This window comes from Lissotriton vulgaris, chromosome 11 (assembly GCF_964263255.1).
Source record: "Lissotriton vulgaris chromosome 11, aLisVul1.2, whole genome shotgun sequence".
Classification (NCBI taxonomy): domain Eukaryota; kingdom Metazoa; phylum Chordata; class Amphibia; order Caudata; family Salamandridae; genus Lissotriton; species Lissotriton vulgaris.
This window is the reverse complement of record NC_141699.1, coordinates 195,512,514-195,537,499: the sequence shown is the minus strand read 5'-3', so window position 1 is coordinate 195,537,499 and position 24,986 is coordinate 195,512,514. Positions and strand designations below refer to the sequence as shown.

The 24,986-nt window shown below is 46.9% G+C and overlaps 1 protein-coding gene across 1 annotated transcript in view; it reads right to left on the bottom strand.

The window, feature by feature from the left end:
- Positions 1-24,986, bottom strand: part of USP30 (ubiquitin specific peptidase 30) — a 446,442-nt gene that overhangs the window by 66,266 nt on the left and 355,190 nt on the right. Inside the window, exon 12 of the mRNA XM_086943095.1 lies at positions 19,924-20,035. Coding sequence (XP_086799221.1) covers positions 19,924-20,035 — 112 coding nt within the window. The remainder of the gene's footprint in view (positions 1-19,923; positions 20,036-24,986) is intronic.

The following is a 24,986-nucleotide window of genomic DNA, read 5'->3' as shown; positions in this document are numbered from 1 at the left end:
AGTAAAAGCGAAGCAGAGGATTGAAGTGACTCAGAGATTGCGCTCTTTAGGATTGTCTCTTGACCCGTATTCGGGGCGTAGATAGAACCAATCGTGAGGTGTGTATTACCAATCCAGAATGTGTATGCCAGGAGGCGGCCCTTTATGTCCCCAGTTTTGTCCCCCACCTTTCCTTTAAAGTGTTTCGATATCAGAATTGCCACACCTGCCTTCTTCGTGGGGAGAGAGGAAAAAAACTGCTGTGGGAAGGCACGGGATCGCATTCTATGCAAGTCTTTGGGCAGGAGATGAGTCTCCTGTAATAAGCAAATATCAGCACCAATGTGTTCAAGGTAAGAGGTAACTGCCCTTCTTTTGATGGGATTGTTCAACCCCTTCGTATTGAGAGTTAATACTTTCAGCTTGGTGTCATCCATGAGAAGGTGAGTGTGTGGTATAGCGCAAGATTGGAGACATTACTAGTCTGTCTATGAGGGAGCCCTTTTGGCACACTGGATCCCACCCTCGGTCCCTCCCGCGGTCCCCAAACCACCCCCAAACCAAGTCAAGTCTTAAACATTCCCGACCAGAACCCACTCCCCATCCCAACTATGTTCCCCTTCCCCTCCCCCTTCCCAACAACCGAAACCCCAACTTCATCATAGTCCTGGGCCTAGCCAGACAAAGTTCAGGCCCACAGAGTTTTCTCGTGGAGGAGTGTGTGGCAGTGGAACCCTCGTTGGCTCCCCCCATTTCCCCCTGACCTGCAAATTCTGGAGCGGATACATCCCCTTACACAGCAGCAGCCCATAACAGTCCTTCATGTCATTACATGGGTCCCTTAAGCTCATTCCGGCGCTGCCGTGTCCTTGGATACTTCCTGGATGGCTGCAGCTTTCTCCTGCGCCACCAGTTGGGGGTCCGGCCTCAGGGATTTCTTGGGTTTGTTCCGGCGCCTGACTCGTTGCCATCCATCGCCCGAAATATGGGGGGGATGACCCTGGCGAGGGGTGGCCGGTCCGGTCGTCGCCCCCTGAGGGCTCGTCGAGGTCTATTCCCAGGAGTGTGCAGGTGTCCTGCTAGGATCGGAGCTGATGTAGGGATCCATTCCATTTAAAGATTATGCGAAAAGGATGGTCCCACGAGTATGGAACACCCTTTTCTCGCAGGAACGATGTGACCGGTCTGAAGGATTTCCTCTTCTGCAGGGTGATGGCTGAGAGGTCCTGGTATAACGATATGGAGTGACCGTGGAAGGTTAGGGGCAGTTTCTTGCTTGCTTCCTGAAGAATACGCTCTTTCAACGGAAAGTCCGGGAGGAATGCCAGGATGTCCGGGGGGGGGGGGGGGGGGGAGCAGAAGCACGGCACGCCAGACCCACCCTGTGCGCTCCGTCAATGCGTATGTCCAGGCCTTCATCGTCCCCCAAAATGTCTCTGAATAAGCCCTGCAGGAAGAGAGCGACGTCTGACCCTTCCATTTTGAGTGGCACGCCCCGGACCCTTACGTTATTTCTTCGGGACCGGTTTTCAAGATCTTCTGTGTGGGCCTGTAAGTCCATCTGCTGGTCTTGGAGGCGCACCACCTCCTGCTGCAGTTGTGCTATTTCTTCGCCCTTGGAGCGGTCGGTTTCCTCCACTGCTGCCACTCGTTCCCCCAGTCCGTCCACGTCCCTGCGTAATTCCTTGAACTCCCCAGCCATGTCCTGTTTCAACGTTTGGAAGTCTTCTCTCAAGGTGTTAAAGAGAGTTTCTAGGAAGGACTTGGTGATGGGGGTGTCCGTGTTATCTGGCTCCGGGACGGTCTTCGGCGTCCCCATGGGCTTTTGTCTCCTTTGGGGGCGCCTTTTCCCAGCACCTCCGTTATCGTGCGGCCTGTCCAGCTATGGCTCGTGGCCATTGTGCTTGGGGATAGCGGCTGCAAGGACCCCCAACCGCGTCACCAGCAATGGGAGCAGAGTCAATATGTAGGGGTTCAGCTGCAGCTGGAGCAGAGAAGGGCCCCGTCCGTCTGTCCAGGCCCCACAAGTGATATAGGCGTTAAGTGGTGTCCTACGTCTCTGCAATGGGACGCCCAGTCGGTGCCTGCCTCTTTAGAATGTCGGCCTCCACACTTCCCCCATGAGTTGGCTCCGCAAGTGCGTCCGATCCTGGTCCTCCGCCACCGGGCCCCAGGTCTCGGGCCTCGGCGCGGCCTTACAGTACTGCCCACTAGTGCGATTCTCCGGCTGCAGCCTCCGGCGCTTCAGTCGCTTAATGACTTATCGGCAACCGGGCCCACTGGTGGCGACGCTAGGCCCACAAGCCGGGGGCTCAATTTTCTCTCCAGGCTGCCAGGCACAACCCCCGATCCTGAGCAGTGCGCACTCACCGGGGTTATGGCGCGGGTCGTTATATCGCTCCTCTCCGCGGGCAGATCCGCACCTTCTCCTGGCTCGCTGGGGCAGCGAAAGTGCTAGGGGAAGACGCCACCACAGAGCGAGCCTCCGGGCCACGCATCTAAGCCGGGGGCTCGAGTATCGCCGCAGTCCAGCAGCTGTGACCCCGGTTCTCTGTCGCTCCTCGAAGTGGCGGGGTGCCTCCAGATGATCTCCGCGGTTCAGCGCCGCCTCCCGCGACGTCCCGCACCAGGGTACAAGCCCTTCAGCGGGCCAGGGGCACAGCCACTGCCTCCGGAAGCCGCGCGCCCTAGTTCACAAAATGGCGGATCTGGCCTCCGCCGAGGAGGAGAGCTCACTCCCTATCGCCTCAGGACACCGGCAGCCGCCGATGATAGCTGGAGCAGGTCCTCAGGGGGCTTCGGACCACCAGCGCTTACTTTCTGGGGGCCGCTGTGAGGGGTACAGGTGAAGTAAAGGTCAGGATGGGGGATTTGAGCCGGGAGCCTCACTCGGCAACGTCCGTCCCGGTCGCCATCTTGGCCACGCCCTCGGAGCTGTCCTTTTTGGGGATGAGAAAGTATAGGGAGTACACGCCATTCCCTTGATGTTGTAACGGCACAGGTTCCATAGCTCCTTTGGACAGAAGAGATTGGACTTCTTGCTGAAGTAGATGTAAATGTTCTGGTGACATTTTGTGAGAGCATGGTGGAATATTTGGAGGATTGTTGGTAAGGTCCAGGCAGTAACTATGTTGGATAATTCCTAACACCCATTTATCTGTGGTGATAGATTGCCAAATGGGGAGGAATTGTAGAAGACGTCCCCAGACAGGTGTTAAATGACCGTGGCGGAAGTGTAGGCGAACAAGTTACTTACCTTCAGTACTGATATATCTGTAAGAAACATTAGTTAGTGATAGATTCCTTACCTTAGAACTACCCCCATGCATCAGACTGGACTCGGAAAATTTACGTCAGCAGTACCCCTGCGCGTTGGAAGGTGGCGCGAGTTGCTCCTCGTCCGTCGTTTGCGTAGTGGTCGCCGAGAAGACGTCGCAGCAGCTACTTAGACGCCGCCTTCACGCGCCGACGTCAGTTCTGTACACGACTTTCCGCGCCAGGAACACAGAGCCATGCAAGATACTGACCAATGGTGCATTGAAACGAAGGCCCTGAAAGGGATGACCTTAACCATAGAAATCAGTTTGCAGAACGGGGAGGATAGGTGGGGCAGTAAGGAATCTATCAATAACTAATGTTTCTTACAGATATATTGTTACAGAAGGTAAGTAACTTGTTCATCTGAAAGAAACACATAGTGATAGATTCCTTACCTTAGAATAGATACCCCGGCAATACCAACCCCGGTGGTGGGTTGGCGAACCAAGATCACACCAGAAGGTCCAGGATAACAGAACGGCCAAAGGAGCAGTCTTTACGGCCTTCGCTGTCTAAGCAATAGTGCTTTGTAAAAGTGTGCTGCAAGGCCCACATAGCTGCCTGTCAGATGTCCTGTAAGTGGACACCATGTCCCAATTCCGTAGTGGCAGCCGTCACCCTGGTGGAATGGGAGCACAGCCACACCGGAGGTTCCTTTTCTGCCAGAGAATAACAGGCTTTAATACACAAGACGACCCATCGGGAGATATTCTGCTTGTGTACGGCCGGACCTTTCTTGGAGCCTATGTAGCCAACAAAGAGCTGGTCATCCACCCAGAACTGGTGTGTGTGATTCAGGTAAAATGAGACCGCACGTTTTGAGTCCAGACTGTGGAGCCTCTCTTCCTCTATAGAAGGCTGCGGAAGCTGAAAGAAAGTGGGAAAGGTGATGGTCTGCCCGATGTGAAAGGCAGTGATAACCTTTGGCAGAAAGGATGGACGTGTCCTGAGCACAACCCTGTCCGAATAGACAGACAGAAAAGGAGGTTTGCAAGAGAGCCTGGAGCTCACTCACTCTCCTAGCAGAGGTGCTGGCAACCAGGAAAGCAGTCTTCAAAGTTAACAGATGAAGAGGACAGGTGTGAAGAGGCTCAAAGGGAGCGCATATTAAATATGTGAGAACCAGGTTCAAGCCCCACTGTGGCATTACGAAGAGAATAGGAGGGAGAAGATGAGTAATGCCTTTGAGGAATCTATTTACAACAGGGGACTTGAAAAGAGAGGGCTGTTCAGGAAGCCTAAGAAAGGCTGAAATAGCAGAAATGTAGCCTTTGATAGTGCCCAGAGCAGAACCCTGCTGTGCCAAAGAAAGAAGGAACAGAAGGACTTCTGAAAGAGGGGCAGAAAGGGGATCTACAGCCTTTGCTATGCACCATGCCACAAACTTGTTCAACCTGCAGGTGTATACCAACTTAGTGGAAGGGCGCCTGGTTGCCAGAATGACATCACAGACTTCAGGAGGCAAGTCGAAAGGAATCAACTGCCACCGCTCAATCTCCACGCAAGGAGGTAGAGACTAGACAGGTTCGGGTGGAGGTCCATCCCCTGCTGCTGCATGAAGCCCAGCAGCCTCAGGGTCATCCTGACCGAAACCCAGGGCAGAGGCTGAAAGATTGGAATCAGCGCCTGAATATCCTGGACTCGCCATTCGGGAGGATACACCCGAAAGTGCGTCGTATCTAGAACTGCGCAGAGCTTCTGAGAGGGAATCAGATGCGACATCAGCACATTAATGGAGAACCCCAGCAAATGCAGGAGGTCGGCCTTAGTCTGGAGGTGGGAGACGACTGACTTGGGGGCGAGCCCGTCTTCAACAGTCAGTCGTCGAGATAGGGGAAGACTGAAACCCCCGATCTGCGCATATGAGCTGCGACCACCGCCATCACTTTCGTGAACACCCAAGGGGAGCTGGTAAGGCCAAAGGAGAGCATGGTAAACTGAAAGTGCTCGTAATCTACCGTAAACCGCAGGTAACGCCGGTGGGCCGGCAGGACAGGAATGTGGAAATATGCGTCCTGGAGGCCCAACGCTACCAACCAGTCTCCAGGGTCAAGGGCAGACAAGACCTGAGCCAGAGTTAACATCTTGAACTTCTCCTTCCGGAGGAAGCGATTGACATTCCTAAGGGCCAAGATAGGACGCAGGCCCTTGTCCTTTTTGGGCATCAGAAAGTAGTGGGAGTAACAACGACGTCCTACTTTTAGCGCAGGAACGCGCTTGATGGCCCCCTTGGCCAAGAGGGCCACAACTTCCTGTTGAAGAAGTGGCAAGTGATCCCCCGACATGCAGTGGTACTGGGGTGGCATGGTTGGAGGGGTAGCCTCGAAGGGGAGGGAGTAACCCCTACGGACTATTTGTAAAACCCACGAAGTAATGGTGCGCCAGTGGTGGAGGTGACGGCGAGCCCTTCCACCCACTGGTGTCTGATGGGCCTGAAAAACCGGACTAGGAAGGTTTGGAGGCAGTGGTGGCTAGGGTGGAGATGGACTGACCCGCACGTTGGCCCCCTGACCCGGCTCGGTGGGTCCCACGTCTGCGTTGTGACTGTTGCAGCGAAGGCCTGTGGCCCTACGACAAACGTGTCGGGACGCCCCTTCCGTAGCCCCAAAAGGAGCGAAACGCAGAAGGCGGAGGAGGGTGCATGGCGGAAAGCCCCAAGGACTTGGCCGTGGCCCGCAAGTCCTTCAAGCGCTCCAACGCATCTGCTTTGTCGCTGAAAAGGAGATAGCCATCAAAGGGCATGTCCATCAAACTGTTCTGGACATCCCCAGAAAAAACAGGCCAGGCTTGGTGACTGAGCGCCGCCGTCTTGAAAATCGCCCTTCCTAGTGAGTCGGCGGTGTCAAGGCCACAACGAATAGTTAACTTGGCTGCATCCCTCCCTTCAGCAATAGCTTGAGAGAGCACTGTTAGGGCCTCCTCCGGACATTGAGGCAGCAAGCGCGCCACCGTATCCCACACAGAGTGGGAATAATGGCCTAGGAGGCATGCAGTGTTCACAGACCGCAGCCCTGAACTGACGGAAGAAAACAATCTTCTAACAGAAATGCTCCAGTTTCTTGGATTCCCTGTCCAGTGATGAGGTAGGGAATGCGCTCAGGGACGCAGAGGTTTGGACAACCAAGCTCTTAGGGGTGGGGTGTTGGGAAAGAAAAAGGGGGTCGCCGAGGCCGGGCGATGGTGTCTGACTACGTTCCTATTCACAGGAGCCCCTTTGTGGGCCTGGAACAGGTGCCCAGAAGAACATCCTAAAGTGCATTGTTAAAAGGCAGCATTGGCTCTGAAGAGGTAACTGCCGACTGAAGCACTTCTGTCAGGAGGTTAGTCCTGACGGCCACTGTAGGGAGCTTGAGGTGGTGGGACTCGGCCGCCCTCCGCAACACCACTGCGTAGCTTGCACCCACTTCCTTAGGCAGGGAGAGGTGTGGCGCCGTGGCCAGGGCGGCGGACGCTGGAATCTGGGGATCACGGTTCGATCCCCATCGCCAGCAGGCAGATTAGCCCAGCACCATGTGACTCTGGGCAATAGCTTGCTTAATCTTCCTGACGGCCCCCAGCGCCTGGAGACCCTTACGGGCGATTGTTCGCGCTTTACAAATGTGGATTATTATTATTATATTATAGCCACGGTAGGAGGAGACAGCATGCCAAGGCCAGGAGAGGTATCAAGTAAACTGGCATCCCCCAACTGCTCGGCCAAGTCAGGCTTAAACTCACAATGTGCTGTGAGAGGGTCCTCAGACCCCTCAGTTCTCCTCTTCCTCCGAAGGCTGATAAACAGGTTGAAAATAAGGAGGAAGGGCAAAGGGATAGAAATCCCCATTTGTGTCGGAATCGGCATTGAGCGATGCTGGTCCGGCGCGTATCCACATCGAGGCTTAAACCGGGGGCGACGTCGTCCGGTGGGGCGGGCAATGTCAGAGGTGTTGCCGGTGTGGTCCACGTCGGTGGAGGTGTCACAAGGTCAACCGGCGTCGACCGGGATCCAAGCATGGATCCAATGGAGGTCCTGCGGCGCCAGAGCAGACAGCGACACCTGGGCCAGAGCCGCCGGCTGGGACCCCCAGTCGGGCCCAAAGGCACACCGGCGGGGCCCGATGGCCCAAAGAGGCAAGCAATGGCTGACAGAAATTCCTGCAGCTGGTCCGGAGTCACCGGCGGACCCGGGAAGGGCGTGTAGGCCGGCGGCATCGGCGTAGGCTCTGCCGGAGCCACGGGGGGGAGACACCACCCGCACCATCAGCCGCAGCGGGAAGTCTGAGACCGATGGCGCTTCTTCGACTTCTTGGAACGCTTCGCTTTACCTGCCCCCATGTGCGAAGACTTCAAACCCGATGAACGTGGTGGCGGCTCCGCAACCGGTCCCTCGATCTGCCATGGGACCGGGACCTTGAGCGGCGCGGAACACGACTTGGGGTCGTGTTCGCGTTCCAGGCAGTAAAGACACACGCAGTGCAGGTCCGTCACTGACAACATGCGATGACAGTCCCCACAGGTCTTGAAGCCGGGCATCCCTACTGCACCAGGAGTCGATCGACTCAAAAGAAAGAGACAAAAAAAATTGAAAAAACTCGGTCAAAAAGTGACTGGGGGTACCTCTCTCTCCGGATCTGCGCTTGCTGGCACAGAAAAAGAAAGAACTGACGTCAGCGAGCGAGGCCGGCGGCTAAGTAGCGGCTGCGACGTCATCTCAGCGACCACAACGCCAACGACAGACGCGGAGCCACAGGACGCCACCTTCCGACGCGCAGGGGTACTGCTCACGAAAACTTTCCGGAACCAGTCTGACTACTGGGGGCAATTCTATGGTAAGTAATCTATCACTACTTGTTTCTTTCAGATAAGTCAGTTTGTTGAGGGAGGGGGCATTACGTGGTGTGGAATTCCTGCCTCAAACTTTGCTGTTGTTGCCTCCGTATCTTCCTCTAAAGAAGCCCCTTGTAGAGGACGATTGATTGTTGCCTTTGTAGGAGGCGGCAGTATAGTCAGAGGACATTGTTTTTGACCCTCCACGGTAGAAGAAGCAACGAAAGGAGCCCTGATTAGAAGGAGACTGCAGAGCTCTCATAGACTTCTGTGTCCTTTTCATTTTTAGGTCGAGCAGTGTCTGCTCGAGACCTATTGTTGCCCGTATTTGGGAATGTAGACACGAGCGCAGATTTCACCTCGTGGGCGCGCACGGCGCCGTGCCCATCTCGTGCCTCATATTCCCGTGCGCAAGCACACACACACAGCCACACTCACGCATGCGCACATACACAGCCACACGAATACACACACTGCATACACACGCACACACACTGCATACACACGCACACACACACTGCATACACACACGCCCCCCCTCGCCGCCGTACCTACACACACACTAGCGCACCTACACACAGAGACCCCCCCACACACACCAGCGCACCTACACACACGCACGCACAGAGGCCCCCTCCCCCCGCCGCCGCCATCGCACACATACATACACACACACAAGCGCACCCCCCTACAACTAAGCCCCACTTAACGCCATTCGGGACTTCTGTAGCTGGGGCTCTTCCTCGGGCATGGGAGCCCCGCTCTCAGGCACTCCGGGCGCGTGCGCGGGACTTCCGAAGACGGAAGTCCCGCCCAAAGGAACTGGCTCTTCTGTACGACACCGACTCTTCGGATACGGGGAAGACTCAAGTGCCCTCAGGCGGCGTGCGCGCCGTACTTTCCAGGACGCTGCAGGTTGGTGCGAAGGGGTACGCTTCAGGCGTATGTGGCGTGCAGGGAGCACTCGCGGACTGCTACGCTTCCGGCGTACCTTCGGGCCTCACAGCGGCAAGGGTAGATGGGGCTCCCGGGGCAATCTGGCGGCTCTCCTCCCGGTGGGGGCTCGTCCGGCTCGTACAGGCATCTCCAGCTGAGACGTACGGGCGGGGCGCCCCCGAGGATGAAAGCGGGAATAATCAGGCAGACTCCTCAGTTGCAGGACGTTGCTTCGGGGCGAACCTCTCCAGGCGGGGGAAGGCTCTTGTGACCCACAGCGCACAGCTCACAGGGGCTGCGGATCTCAGGGGCACAACGCACAGGGCCGGCTGCATTTCAAAATGATGGGAGGTTGGTTCAGAATCAAGACTGTACACTTCTACTCCCACACACATTAGGGCAAATAGAATATGAATCATTGCCTGGGAATGAATAGCGCTAAACTCAGCGATTTTGCAGCAGATGTAAACAATTGGGGGAAAAGAGAATATCAGACTACAGCCTCAGCTAACACATAACCACTAGTGGTTAATCTTATGAATGCCATGGGGCGAATGGACGTCTTGCCTATGAATTTCTTCTGCTGGATCTCCTGTCCTTTGAAGATCACATGTAACTACATTTCCCATGAGGCACCTCCCAGTGGCCGGCTGCACGTCATAAAACGAGCACCGAGCCCAGCCCTTATGAAGAGGCAGGGTGACAAACATGGTAACTTCAGTAGGAGGAAAGGGATAAACTAGAGTCTAGGTTATCCGGCGAGGGTGATCCTTGATAAAGTAAGTTAGACATAAGAAGATCAGTGGTGCCTTGTGATTTCTTAATTCCTCCGACTACCTCCTGTTGGCTAATCAGAAAGTGAGCTCCTATGTAGATATTTTACACCGCATTATCACTCTCTGCCTTTTTGTTTTTTTACTATTTACTCCGGTGCAGTGTGTGACTACAGGACTCCTTCACCTGCCCCTCCATGATGGATACTATCTGCAAAAGTAGGGTAAGATGTGCATGAGGAGAAAAAAAATAATCCGCACATAATTGGGTACCGTAACCTGTAACATCTGATTGGAGGATAGAATACTTGGAAATACGAGCTAGAAGTCCGTTATGTCGGGTTGATAATATAGACGATAACCATTAAAACACTGGTTTAAAACTTGACTAACATAACAACAAGTAGTCATGCAATAAGAATAGTGGACTGTACATGACTCTGGTCACTGCACATTGGTCAAACTACAGTCTCATGTATACAGCTTGGGTCTCACTGACCATAAAATAGGGAATGAGAACATTATTTTGTTTAACTGTAATTTATTGTACATATTTTGCATGTATGTTTGTCTTTTGTAAAGTATCTTACTACAACTGAAGGACTCCAGCAAAACCAACTGGTAATCCGGTACTTCATGCGTAGATTAGGCACGCATGTGTGAAGAGACAGTATAGGGAAACATTGCAGGAGTGAATAGGGTCTGATTGGGTCCTGACAAAAGCCCAGGTTCCCCATGGGGCCAATAGAAAGGCTGAAACATGTCGACCAACGGTGCATACGAGCACCATAACAGAGCTGTTAGTATCCCTCCTCCACCAATAAATAAAGATTTGAAAGGGGGAGCTGGTAGGGGTCAGTGATTTTTATTGGAATAGTTTCCTTTTTTGTCCCCTTAGTTTCCTTCTGATGTCAGATATATTGCCCTAAATAAAAGGACTCATTTGCCTTTAGAGGATTATTTTGTGAATGTGGGATGGCTGATGATAAAGCCTGATCCCCGGGGCGGGGTCTATGAGGCCATCCCGATTCATTGTTTTTACACTGATATACACTGAACATAATCTTCCCAGAAGTTATTTACAAAAGTTTAAGCTATTGCCATTATAAATTAGAATAACTTTTATTTAAGTATTAGTTATCAAAAAAAATAAAGGCCATTGTATTTGTAATATTAATAAATCAACACATATTGCATTACAAACGCTATAGGTGTCACGCTTTCGAAAGTTAAAACTATTGGCATTGTAAATGACAAAGCTATTAATTTCGCTATTTTCAAAACCAACACATAAATAAAATATTTGTCATTTACAATACCAATAGATCAAACTTTCCTAATGCGAGACCTATTGCTTTGCAAATGCTTGTTTCTAATGATGTTCCTTGTTAAAGGGAGTATTTAAAATAGACGGTTGGACTTGCATGTCTCCTTAATAACACACTAGTGTTGATCTTTCTAGCTGCAGTATCTGCAGCATCTGCAGCACATCTAATTGAGGAATTGGATTTGAGCTTCCCTTCCTGGACTAAATCCTGGGCTTTTGCTTTGTATTAATCTGGGAGGTGTTGTAGCAGTTGCTCTATGTTGTCCCAGTATGCCCCATCATACCTGGCTAATAGGGCCTGGGTGTTGGCAATGCACCAATAATCTGCTGCTTGGGCGGCTACTTGTTTACTGGAGGCGTCTAATAGTTTTGACTCTTTGTCTGGAGGGGGAATATCCCCTGTTGTCTGTGAATTGGCCCATTTACCGGCATTAGAGACCACCAAGGAGTCTAGTGGTAACTGTCCTTTAATAAAAACTGGATTTAAGGGAGCAGGCATATATTTTTTTTATCAATTCTGGGGGCGAGAATGCGAGCATGCACTGGATCTTTAAAGATATCAGCATGTCTCATCCTACCTTTAAGCATAGGTAGAGTGTGACTAGCACTTTGTGTGCTACTGAGGGGTTCAAATAGGAAATCTTCCGCTAGAGATTCATTGTGTAACTGTACCCCATTATATTCCACAGCTCTAGTATGTAATTCTAGATATCCTACATTGTTGTCAGGAGGGTCTATTGGTAAACTATTGTCTCCTCCATCATCATCAGGTGGTGGTGGAGAGTTAGTTGGTGCAATCAGCAAATGCTGCAAAGGTGGAGAAATTGGTGAAGGGGAGCGTGGTGGAGGAGGAAGAGGCAAGGGGTTAGTATTTACATTCTTCTCTTTTAAAGAAATAGTAAAGGGTGTCCTCTGACTCCGGTTTGCGTTTTTTAGGTGGTTTAGTAAGAACACGTCCGTTATCTGGATTTATATGAAGTTCCTTTTGTTTTGGGTCCGATAAGGGTGTTGGGGCATCGAAAATCAGGTCCTGCAGCTTCCGAGGATCAGTTTTAGGTTTCGGTACTGAGGATTTCGGTCCCGAGGCGGAAGGATTTTTCAGCTTGGAAGGTTTCGGTGCCGAAGGAGGTTTGGTATTTGGTGTCAATGATTTCGGCCCTCAAGCTGTCTTCGGCTTTGAACCTGAAGCTTTCAGCTCAATGCTAGACTTTGGCAGACTTGATCCTGAGCCAGAAGGCTTATTGCCGTGTTTTGGTAATGAGCCGGAGGGCAGGATGTCTGCAACATCTTCTCCGTGCTGACCGTAGCCCGAAGGCGGGGGTAGGCCCGGAGCCTATCATTTCGGCCGAGTTGGAGTTTGGGTAGGCATTCGGGACGTTGACCTTGTGGCAAGTCTTCTTCTATTTCGGAGTCCGATTCTGGAATGGAGAAAAGTTCCTCTTGTTCTCCCTCGGCCTCCGAGCGTCAAATTCGTGCTTGGATCCTTCGAAGATGTCCGGCGTGTATTTGATATTTTGACTCTGCGTCTAGCCCGACTATCATTGAGCGTTTTCTTTGATCTGACCGATCTGCACGCGTCACAGTCCTGTTCGTTTGCTCTGGAGACAAGCCCAAGTTGCACACTTTGTGGAAGTTGATGCGCAGACACTTGGCGTGGCACTGAGGGTAGAATCTGAGTGGAGTCCGTTCCATCGACTGCAAGGTGGACTAACGCGGTTATACTGGACGTCCTTCCCCAAGATCTTCAATTGAAATAGAGGCTTTCCTCGATGGATACGATACACGGAGAACTCGGATACGCATTCAAAACAAAATCGACACGGGTAGAGTATTACGCACCGAGTGGAACCCTAAGAAAACGGTTTTGAACCGGAACACAGCAATACATGTCCGAACCCGATGGCGGAAAAAAAAGAATTTAACAATGGAGTCGATGCTCATGTACACTATCACCTAAAGGAGGAGTCACCTACCTCGTGACTGGAAAGACTTCTTCGAAGAAAAACCACTTGCAAACATCCAGACCCAACACTAGATGGCAGGAGTATGCAAAGCATGTGACCTACAGCTCACATGCCTTGAACATGTTGTTCATTTTGACAACAAAGAAAAAGATTTTTACATTTATTTTAAGCAAAATGTGTTTGGCTGCTTCAATAGTAGAAGTTCCATATTAACAATTTAGAACACTAGGAGCATCATTGAAATAACATGTTTGATTTTATTTGTGCATTCATTTTGTGTATTTATCATACATTTATTCCTGAAGTTGAGTTATCATCAGATATACACGAGTTATTTTAGATGAAGTGTTATGTTACATTTATTCCTGAAGCGGAGTTATTATCAGATATGCAGGAGTTATTTTAGATGAAGTATTAAGTTACATGCTTTTATAATGTCACTGTTTTAATATGTGCTTCATTTGTATATGTGCTTTCACTTAAGAAGTTAATTTTTTGATATGTAGGTTATGATAGTCGAAGCTCATGGGATGAAATGTAGTGCTAGAGGCACTTCTATGGGTTGAAATCGCCTGATGACCTTCGAATACCATTATTTTAATTGGCTTTTGGTGTTTTACTTTACCCCCACCTGAATGTATGTCCTGCATATGACTTTTCCCTTAATATTTACTTTGTATCTCTTGTAGTTTTAAAGTGGGAGCTGTCACAGAGTAGAACAGTTTGTCAAGAACAGAACGTGTGGGATGTGCACTAGAAAGCAAGAGAGGAAGAAAGAGAGTGAGAGTGTGAGTGAGAGTGAGAGTGAGAGTGAGAGTGAGAGTGAGAGTGAGAGTGTGAGTGTGAGTGAGAGTGTGAGTGAGAGTGTGAGTGAGAGTGTGAGTGAGTGAGTGAGTGAGGGAGTGAGTGAGGGAGTGAGTGAGGGAATGAGTGAGAGAGTGAGAGAGAGAGAGAAAGAGAGAATATACTTTTTGGTCCCGAAGTGCAGCAGTGTTATGAGCAGTGTTGCTCAAATGTGCATTGTGTTGTACATTGGGAAGTATTATAAAGTTCTTACTATTGGCTTTGACATGCGCTCATGTCATCTTGAATTCTGACTCTGTCTTGCTAGAGCTCTTTGCACGCACAAACAGGCCCCCAGATTGCTCAAGTTGTTTAGGTTATTCACGTTCAAGGTTGCTTTGTTTTTGGATAGGGGATTGTTGAATGTACCGCCAGAGACTTTCGTAAGCTTCGTGAAGATAAATGCAGAAGTAACTGAGAACTCCTTTGCCCTGGAATGCTTGCATGAAAAGTGGCCAATTCCAGTTAAGTTTCCTTGGCGCAGAGGGAAACTCTATTGGAACCTTGTAGTGTGTTTTGAGACTATAAAGCTGAAGTTTGTTGACTTAGAGACTGGGATTGTTTTGGAGTCTGAATGGGGATGGATGCATCTACTTCGGTACAGCAGAACCTAGGTTTGCTGAGGCTCTTAACCCCGGCTGTGAATCCCCCAGTCTGGAGTGGGCCAAGATGCAGTCTTTGCAACCAGTGAGGCGATTTGTTTTTGATTGTTGCCATTGCGGTGTGCGGCTGTTTGTGTGCATATTCAGTTTCCAGTGGCTATAATCATGTGAGGTGTTTTCTTTGAATATTGACTTTGTGATGAATAAGAGTGTGTGCACATCCAAGGTAATCATTTGATGTATATAGTGTATATATCTTTCTGATTTCTTGCAGGACGTCCAGTATAACTTGCTAGTGTTTTATTTCCGCTTGTGTGTATTATTATCCATGCATTCACCTATTGCATTTGCCAAGTGATTTATTATATATATAACATTCTTTTTGAATGTTGTTCATTTGTCATCTGGGAAAGTCTTAAAGAGCAAAGCATAAACAAAACCCCTAGCCTTATTCTGAAAAGCGAGTCTTTCATGTGCCCCATTTTATAAAGGGAAATCTCTTTCCAGGGGGTGTGGTGTAATGTTTATTGCTTCGTTATGTTTGAGCCACCGCGTGGGAGAGTGGCATTACATTACCTGGGAGTACGAAGCAAGACATCTCCTTCGGGTACATTACTGCACATTTATCACACAACTGAGTCATGGTCGGATCCCAGAAACCAAAGGAAGACCTTGTGCGGCTCTGTGACGGAAATCTTTTTCCTGCATGAATGGCTTGGCTTGAATCCAATTATTCTCTGTGGGAACATCATTCCCTGGCACACTGCGTAAAAGATTTTTGGGGTCTTGAAAGACCAACAAAGTTGGGAGCAGAGAACTGGATCTGCGCTGGAAGGTGTGATAAGAAAGGAACTGACATCCGCATGCAGGGGTGAAGCTTATATGTCACACTACCCAGCGACTTTCTGGGTGACATGGAGTCAATGTGGAGCCACACAACACCACCTATCAGCATGTGAGAGCGCTGTTATAAAATTCTCTGTTACCAGTCTAGTTACTAGGGGATAGTCAAACAGGACAAATCTGCAGTTAAATATATCCATTAGAAGAAGGCACCTCTTTAGAGACCAAATATGTCATATCATTCTGAAACACAGAGTTGAAGGTGAAAAAAAGACCTGTTACATATGAAGAATGAATCTGTCTCTTTGGAGCTTAAACTGATAGTGTGGTACCAGCCAGACTCAAGGAGGCTCATAATGAGAGGTTACACTTGTTTTCACAAGTGGATGCGAGTTAGAACTTTATGGAGGTGGCAAAGAGGGGAAATGTTCAGAACACTAGTAATGGCTCTTGGAAATTTAGGGAGAGAATCTTTGAAGTGTTTTTATATTTTTATGATCCAGAAGATTGGTCCTAACAGTAGGACTGATGTTGAGATTTTGGATTATTCTTTTTTAGAAATGAGGTATAAGTTTTGAGGATGCTGTTGGAAGGACTCTTTGGGTCACAATTAAGTTGCCTTTATTCACTGTCACTTTCCTCAGCCCGGACCACAGTTTAACCCTCGTGTGTAGGACATATGTATTCAAAGTTAGTTTAAAAGGACACATTCTAAGCATTGGGAGAACAATGTTAAAATCGGTCTAGAACCGAGAGGCAGCTCCAATGTTTGTATGTATGTAGTACTTTGTGTGGTGTTGATGGAGCAAGGTTTCACATATACCGAAACTTGCTTGGATTCAGTCCTCTTGAAATAACCTATAACTAATCAACACGTTTTGTCTACTAATATTTTCATTACATGACAATTAGTAAGCTGGGGAAGCTTGCATATGTGCTTTTACTAACAGTAACCTGAGTGTCTTAAAATGGCCGCTGCAAACGTTGGCACTTTTCTGCACATGCGTCTGCCACAGCTACGTGGTGTGACGTATCTGTGCTTTTGGTGGGAACTTCTTGCTTCTGCGCACTAGTGCCAAGATGGCCGCTTCATGCTTACTCATACTAACGCACATGCTGTTGCTTGTACTAAACATTGTTCGTTCTGCTTAACTATTAACGCTATAGTATAAATAAAGTAATGGGATTAGAGTATAGATAAGTGGTATACAGTGCATTCATTTATTTTTGTATTCTAATATGTTTTTCTTTGACTTTGTTATTAGCTCGTATTTGGGTCCAAGAGTGACACAAACTCCATATTGAAAAAGCTGCGCCTGCGCAGAGAATCCCTGAAAATCATGAAACCACTGTCATTGAACGCCTGCCAACACCCATCTTACCCACGATGTTCCTGGGAACCTGCACATTTGACTTTAGGAGTGGAAGAGAAAAGAACTATAATGAATACAATGTATTGGGTGGAATAAAAAAGAGAAAGTAAATTATGAGCAGGAACATTGATCCATTACATTGCATAAGAAATTACCTCATCTTAGTATGGTGTGAGGCCCTCTCCTCGTCTTTCTGACCAATCACTAAAGGGAAACACATAGATTTGCAACATTTAGGGGTGGTACATTGCCATGGAAATGGTATAACTAAGGTAGGCTTAGTTAGAGAAATTTGTCCGACTTGTCAGAGTAGCTCACCTTTCACTGACCCAACGCATGCTATAGGAGATCGAGAGTAGAGGTGCTGGCGGAGCACTCTGTCAGAAGAATCGAGATTAGCTGAAGGGAGAATTATTGATTATCCAGTCAGGGTACCTAAATTGCCGTAGAGAGAGGGGTGTAACGCTGGCGTTGCACTTAGCTGAGGTTACCTGTCCTGATCTGCACCTGTCCTGCCCTGCGGGCACCTGATTAGTTGGGAGCCCTATCTTTGCCCCAGCCCGTGGCTAGGTTTGGTCCTTACACCATTCTAGGTAAATATAATCCGTGTAGTATGTCCTTGTGCTATTTCCCTTTCTCACCCTTCCCAGGTAAATGTAAATGTAAATGTATTGGCATTTATATAGCGCACTACTTACCCGTAGGGTCCCAAGGCGCTTCGACCGCTGCGAAACCCTTCCTGGCTTCCCTGAGAGATGGTCCCTTAATGGGTATCTCCAGGGTGAGACCAGGCATCCCCGGCGGTCTGGTGGGGCCGTTAGTGAAGATGAGGCAAGCTAATGCCCAGAGTTGCCGAGTGTGATCGCTGATCAGAGTGGGCACCGAGGCGAGAGAATTATCGAGTCCGCTGACCCTGGTCCAGAAACCTGCCGCGCCGGGAATCGAACCCTGGTCCCGGGCCGTCCTCTGCTCTCGGGTCTGCCGCCTCTAACCAGTGAGCCACACTACTTCCAATGTTTAAATGAGTTGCTGTGATTTCTTGCAAACTTTATGTCCTATTAATCATATTCTTACTTGTGAAATTTATGGTCACTGTAATTTGGACAAAGACTCACCAACACTTGCATGGATAAAGAATCTAAAATTTCTCCAGAGTTTGTGGTTATTACAGGAAAGATAAAATGTTAAATTAACTACTCATTATTCTAACACCCTTTTCGATCCCTAGGACTTATAGCATAAGTGACAAGGATTGGTAAGTCATGGTTTACAAGCATAAGTCCTAAACGGACTCAAAGTACTGATAGGCTGAAAGTAGTAGAAAGCAGGACTACTAGTTCAGAGTGTGAATATTTATGGGCCCACGTGAGTATGGTACATTTGAGCTGATAATCCCGTGCGCCATCAGTGTGAACAATTAGTTGAGCCTTGGTACTTGTTTTTTTCCTTTTTTTTTTAAATAAACAGATCTTTTAACAAAATACATTTATACTGGATTCAGGGTCTGGACTCATTATGTTCACCCATCCATTTCGTGGATTGTTCATTCATCACCATCTAGGGTGCTCTAAAGTACTCATAAGGTTATAAGCAGTGCTCTATAAAACCTATTAAATACATAAGTAATTAGATGTTGCCTGAATGAGCTAAAGCCAGACAGCACTTGCAGGGAATGAACCAAGGGTGAGTGAAAACATTCTCGTGAGCTGTATCTACAAACTTGTGTCCACCCAAGCAAACCTCTTTCTTAAATTTTATTTAAAAGCACTCTCACCCACTGGTATTAGTTCGAGACCTGTAGATCTAAAATTGCCTAGGGCTGACCAAGAAATATACTTCATGTATTTAATTGGACCACGGGCAAGATTAAAACAAAAAGCAATGTTATAGTAACAGATATCGCCCTACCACATCTAAGGTCTACATGTTTCCACTGAATACTCTATAACTGGTTGGATGCATTTCTTCAGGATCAATTTCTTAAAGATTCCAAGATATGATCCTATTTGGAATATTCTTTTTTATGTTTGTGCACTCTATTCAGTGTCACAACACTCACACTTCTACATTTGCTATTGCATGCCACACAAATTCTTTACCAATCCTCCTGAGGTACTTCCTCCTAACTGTTTGAGGAAAGCCAACCAACCAGTTATGGTGTATTTAGGCTGAAACATATAGACCCTAAATGTTGGAGCACATAACCTGCTCAAATAACATTGCTTTTGATATTAATCTTCGAAAGGGTGTAATTGATTCATTATTTTTCTTTGTCAGCCCTATGCAATTTAAAAATATAGATCCTTAAATAATACCATCAAGAGCTCCCTTGAATGGCTCATGGTTGAGCCCACCCAGATACCTAGGTGTATCTGGGTGAGGACTCGATGATGAAACATGCCATTATGAAAAACAACAGTGGGTGAGAGTCCTTACATTTTTTTTTTTTAAATGAGTGTTACCTGGACGGACACAAATTTGTAGAGACTGCTCGCGAGAGTGTGTTCACTTCCCCTTAACTCATTCATTTGTAAAATACTGGAAGCAAAGTGAATTCCCTTTGAACGATTCTGCCTCCCTCCCTTTGGTATGATAGAAAACTTGCAGAGAAACTGGTGAGATTTAGTTTCAGTGTTAGTGAGTTACCCAACTATGACTGGACAATGGAAAGCAACAGGACCTTCTTAGAAATGCACTGAAGATGCCACAAGGTAATTAAGAAAGTTCTATGTTTGCAGAAAAAGAAAGGTGGTTTAGTGTGTGGAAGATAATGTTGCCTAACTAAAATGTATTGACAGAAATAAACATGCATATTAAACATTAAAACCCTACAATGAAAACCATTTGAACTGAATGTAAATAGAGGATCAGGATCAAAAACACTATTTTGGGCAAGTCTGAATGTCTCTGATTTTAAACATAAATTTACCATGTACACTTTTTCTGAATGATAAGTACTTTGTTTGCAACAGTTTTCATATATTGAGCTCACTGTCAGAGATGATACAGTTCTCTGTTGGATAGATACAATGTATTTCTCTCCTATCACTACCAAAGAAAAACGTGATTAAAAAGCAGAGCATCATGAGCTTATTACAGCATGATAAAAATAGACAGGTTAGGTAAGTTACACGTGTTAGATAAAAATGTCTGCATTACCCATAGTCAGGAATTACTTCCAGTTGGGAGGGAGTCAGTGGTGAAGGGAACAATGATGGGGAACAGGCTCCATTCATAAACAATGTCTTGGAGGTACTGGGCTGAGACAATCCTGAAATGAAAAAGAATTTACAAATACAAATTGCCTAATTCGATTTTAGAGAGAATTTAAGATTGTGTGGCAAAATAAAAACACTATCCTGTTTGTGCCAAAGTAAACCCACACCATTAGGTTTAAAATTTATCAAAAACAAAAACGTTAAGTTTGCAAAAGAACACTCAGGCAAGTCACACCAGAAAAAGTTTGTTTAGTTTATTCCCATTCATCTTTTTTCAACAGTAATGGATAGAGAAATGCAATTTAACCTGATCTTCAGTATAAAAAGAATGCTGGCATATTTGGTTTCAATATATTCCAATAAATATAGTTGGTAGGTAGAAGGTTAGAATTCGAGGGCAGGGCCTAAAAATACAGGTGGTCATATCCACTGAGCGAGTGTAATAAAAATGCAAGGACAGGAAACAGCTTGGAAGATGATCAGATGCACAAATGTAGCCAAATATCATTTTCAGAGGTATTAATGAAAATAGATTATGTGGCAGCTAATTAATCAAAGATGGACCCAGACACAAATCCTCGGGGGCACACAATTAGACTGTGTCAAGTGAATGTTGAAATCGAGGTAGTCCAATGAGAAAGCATGCAGTGAGGCAATGAATATCTACTCTCCACAGTAGTAGTAGTAGTAGTAGTGTGGCTCACTGGTTAGAGGCGGCAGACCCGAGAGCAGAGGACGGCCCGGGACCAGGGTTCGATTCCAGACGCGGCAGGTTTCTGGACCTGGGTCAGCGGACTCGATAATTCTCTCGCCTCGGTGCCCACTCTGATCAGCGATCACACTCGGCAACTCTGGGCATTAGCTTGCCTCATCTTCACTAACGGCCCCACCAGACCGCCGGGGATGCCTGGTCTCACCCTGGAGATACCCATTAAGGGACCATCTCTCAGGGAAGCCAGGAAGGGTTTCGCAGCGGTCGAAGCGTGGAGATACTCCTCCGGGAGTCGATCCTAGCGCTATATAAACCTGCAATTAATTAATTAATTAAGGCTCACTAAAATAACAATCGATTCTCAATTTTAAAATCAAAAGTGGTTTAGCTTTCAGGCTCTCTGGTACCGATTCTGTAAACAAGAAAATTCCTACCAGATATAAGTTATAGAATTTAGTTTTTTGGGGGGCTGGAAAGGTCCATGACTTGACCTGGTACAATCTCTTTAGGCGAATCTTCAGCCTCCCCAATTCAACTGGCAAGACACAAATTACATTAGAGATAGATGTGCTGAAATAGAAGTTGGCCAGGATATCTTCAATAATAAAATACTAGTAAAGTAACAAAATTGTAAATGTCATCTTCTGGGAAAAGATAAACACAGAAAAGATCCAAATTTAACAGTTGATCTCTGGATTTCAATTGTGCACCAAAGGAATTGGTAAAATATCAAATTTGTAATATGGCCTTTTTAAAAGCATTTGAAAAATGAGGATTCTTACACCGTCAGTAATAAAAGCACTGGATGTAATACAAAATCAACCAAGCTGCTCCATCTTCTTTGCCTGATAATTAGTATTGAACTAAAAAAAAAAGGTTCTAAAGCCATTATTTCACGGATTCAGTGTCCACAACATGCATGGAGGGCTCAGAAAAATGTTTTCATCTGAAAGACTAACGGCTCTTGGCAGCCTTCACGACGTTTATGAAAGCTGCTCAACCTAAAAATATATTGACTTCAGCAGCACTAGCTCAGGGGAGTCTTCCAGATTAGCTCACTCATCTATTGATGAATTTATCTCGCAACACACACATGCCAGCTTACGAAGACCTGTGACTAACTTGCATTTTTAGGTCTGGTGTTAGCCAAGACCTCTTGATTTTACTTAAACTATATGTATAATAAACTTACATAAAGGGGTTTTCAGACAGCAATCTTGAACCACAGGTCTGTTGTGTCAATGACATTTTGCTTACACCCGCTACAGAATACAGCATGGGCCATCGTGTCAGCCAACGTCAGCCACTGGCCACCTTCACTTTGAGTGACTGCATTTAGCTCAGTCACAAGACGCACATCCATACAAATGTTAGTTCCCATCAGTGTTTATGTTACTTTATTACTTTAGTGTTGTCTTTAGATACAGATGTGATACCAGATTGGTTTTTTTTATACCTTTTTTTAATTGATTTTTCATAACAACTCCAGGAAAAATTAGCTTATATTGTGTACATGACAGCATAAGATTTCCCATAGGGAAATAAAATGCAAGGAAAGAAGAAGTATAATGTACATCATAATCAACAACATCAATAGTCCGTGTTATCAATAAAAGGTATCCATATCTCAGCATAAAAGAATGCTTTTTACCAGCACTTCTTTTTTTTATGTGAGCAAACAGCACACTCCAGCTTTCTCAATCCCTGTCTCCTGCTAAAGGTGTTGTTGACTCCTTTTGGAGTTACTTTTATCTGGCTGCTGCTATTTCACAGCATACCAGATTGTGTCCGTTTGAAACAGTTCTTTATAAAACCACCCTTTCTCAGCATGCACTCAATGAAGTGCATTCATGACTGCTTTTATGTATTTTAATTGATGTTTATAGCTAATGCTGCAGTTTTTAACTTTGCTTCTCAACTGGGCAATAGACCAACTGGGACTCTTTTGCAGATTTACAGGGCCAAGAGTATTTCCAAAGTAACCTATGAAAGCGAGTTTTGGGGATACATCACTCATGACGTGTTGAAAATTGGAGTAACACTTTGAGACGGCTACTTTGTGTGGCGCAGGGGGTACTCCTACCTTTATAGTACATGAAGAATTTGATGTGGCCTACCTCTCTGATATTTTGGGTTACCGCCCTCTTTCTTTATTGTTGAAAATTTGGCTTAGGACATAAGGAGATTTTAAAGGATTGTCTGGCTCTTGAGTATTTTCACCATATCCCCTGGCTCAAATAAATCAGGGACTCTTTAATAAATTTGGGAAGGGGAAACCCAGATACAATTTGTAATAATGATTATAGTTGGGTGAAGGATTCCTTTTTTAGAAAGCAGATGCTGGATAGAGAAGAAGGGGCCTTACCTTTCATGGGTTAAAAGTAGATAAATCGCTTTTTATTAACTAGGTTTCGGTTAGATTTTTCCCATCTCCTTTTGGCTCATCCTTGTGGAACAAACAAGTGTCAGAATCTCTTGCCCTGTGGTTGTGACGGAAAGTCTCCACAGGACATGCGTTGTAGAGTTCATGAGGTGCCCAAGTAGTCATATATCATCTCCCTTTTAAAAATGGCACATTTTAGCCAGGTTCGACCAGCATTTATCTTTTTACAAAAGCTTTCGGTTAACCCTGTACTTTATGTTCTCATTTTTTTTAATCACAACAATAAGGATGTCCTAGTGCTCAAGGCAGAAACAATATTGTCAAAAGATCTGCGGCATCACAAGTTGCACCAAAATTACAACATACCTCCCCTCTTACAATGAATTTGGGGTAGGGGATGCCTCAGTCTGCTGCCACTACTAAAATAGCCCAACTCTGATAGACTTAAACATTTACAAAGCCCACATTCACCTAGTGTAACATAGAAAAAAGGTGAGAAAGCGAGATGGTCCTATTTTTTTAATGTCTGCTAATAGGCTTAGATTCAGCTGTGACTAAATACTTGGGGTTTCTATGGCTGTTTGCTGTCTCTGTAAGATCACCCTTTTATATATTTAAAAAAAAATGTTTTTATTTAAGAAAACAGTTGCAGTTATGACAATAATAATACGTTAATGTTGCTTTCAATCAGCAAAACTTAGGCAGTCGAACAATTCTCAAGGCATTAGTTATGTATTACACTTCTCAACTGACTGTTCAGGTCCATTTATGCATTGCATCGCTAGATCTCTTCATCTTCGTCATCTGAACTATCATTGTCGTCCTCCGGCAGCAATTCGCATATATTCCCTCTGAAAGTATTCCAAGGTGGCCAGATTTTATTCCATTTACGCGGGCTTCCCCTGGTCGCATATACTGTACGCTCTGTTACCATAATCAGGCCCATATTTCTACACCACAACGCTAGCGTGGGGGGTCTGCCGCGCCCCATCTCTGCGCTAAGTCTCTCTTTGCAATCATGAGGCCGAGTGTTCCCCAGGTTTGACATTGGCGAGTAAGATCAGTGGGGTCCCATATATTCAGAATACATTTTTGTGGTTCAGGGAGGAGGCAAACCTCTAGTGTCTGTGAAATAGTGCGCAGGGCCTGTCGCCAGTATTCTATTATTGCTGGACATTCCCACAGTTTATGAAAAAGCGTGCCTTCCTCCCCGCACCCTCAAAGGCAGAAGGGATGTGACGCCCGTTGCATCCCTTGTAAAGTGGTTCTGATATAGTACACACAATGTAATATTTAAGTTTCACCAGTCGGAACTTGGCAGAGATGCCCACCTCCCTAGGGGATGCCAGGGCCGCCAACCATTCCGTATCATACATATCTCCTACTTCTTCCACCCACTTATCCCGTAGTCGAAGTGTAGGATCGGGCAAGTTGTTAAGTAGCTTTCGGTATGTGAGGGACGTTGCGCGTTGTTGCATGAAATCTGTGAGTAGACGGTCCTCCAATGGCGAGGCCTCTGGGATGTCAGTGTCAGCTGGGAGTGCCGTTAGCAAAGCATGCCTAATTTGTACGTATCTGTATGTTTCAGTCGGACCCAAGCCATATTGTTGTTGGAGTTAAAAAGGGAATCACTGTCCCCTTATCCCACAAGTCTCCCACGATGGAGATTCCAATATTGTCCCACTGTGTAAAGCCCTTGCTGTTTCTCAACTGTCCTAATGCCTTGGTGTCCCTGAGCGGGGTGAGTTTAGTGATCGTCCCTTTTCACCCCAATTTCGCCTGTGCTGCATACTACAGCGCAACTGTGTGTTTTGTGGGCCCTATTAGTAGTGCGGCCAGACTTGGTATATAGCACCACCAGCATGTTATTCGTGCCCAACTGCAACCTGTCGGCCCTGTACGCTGGATC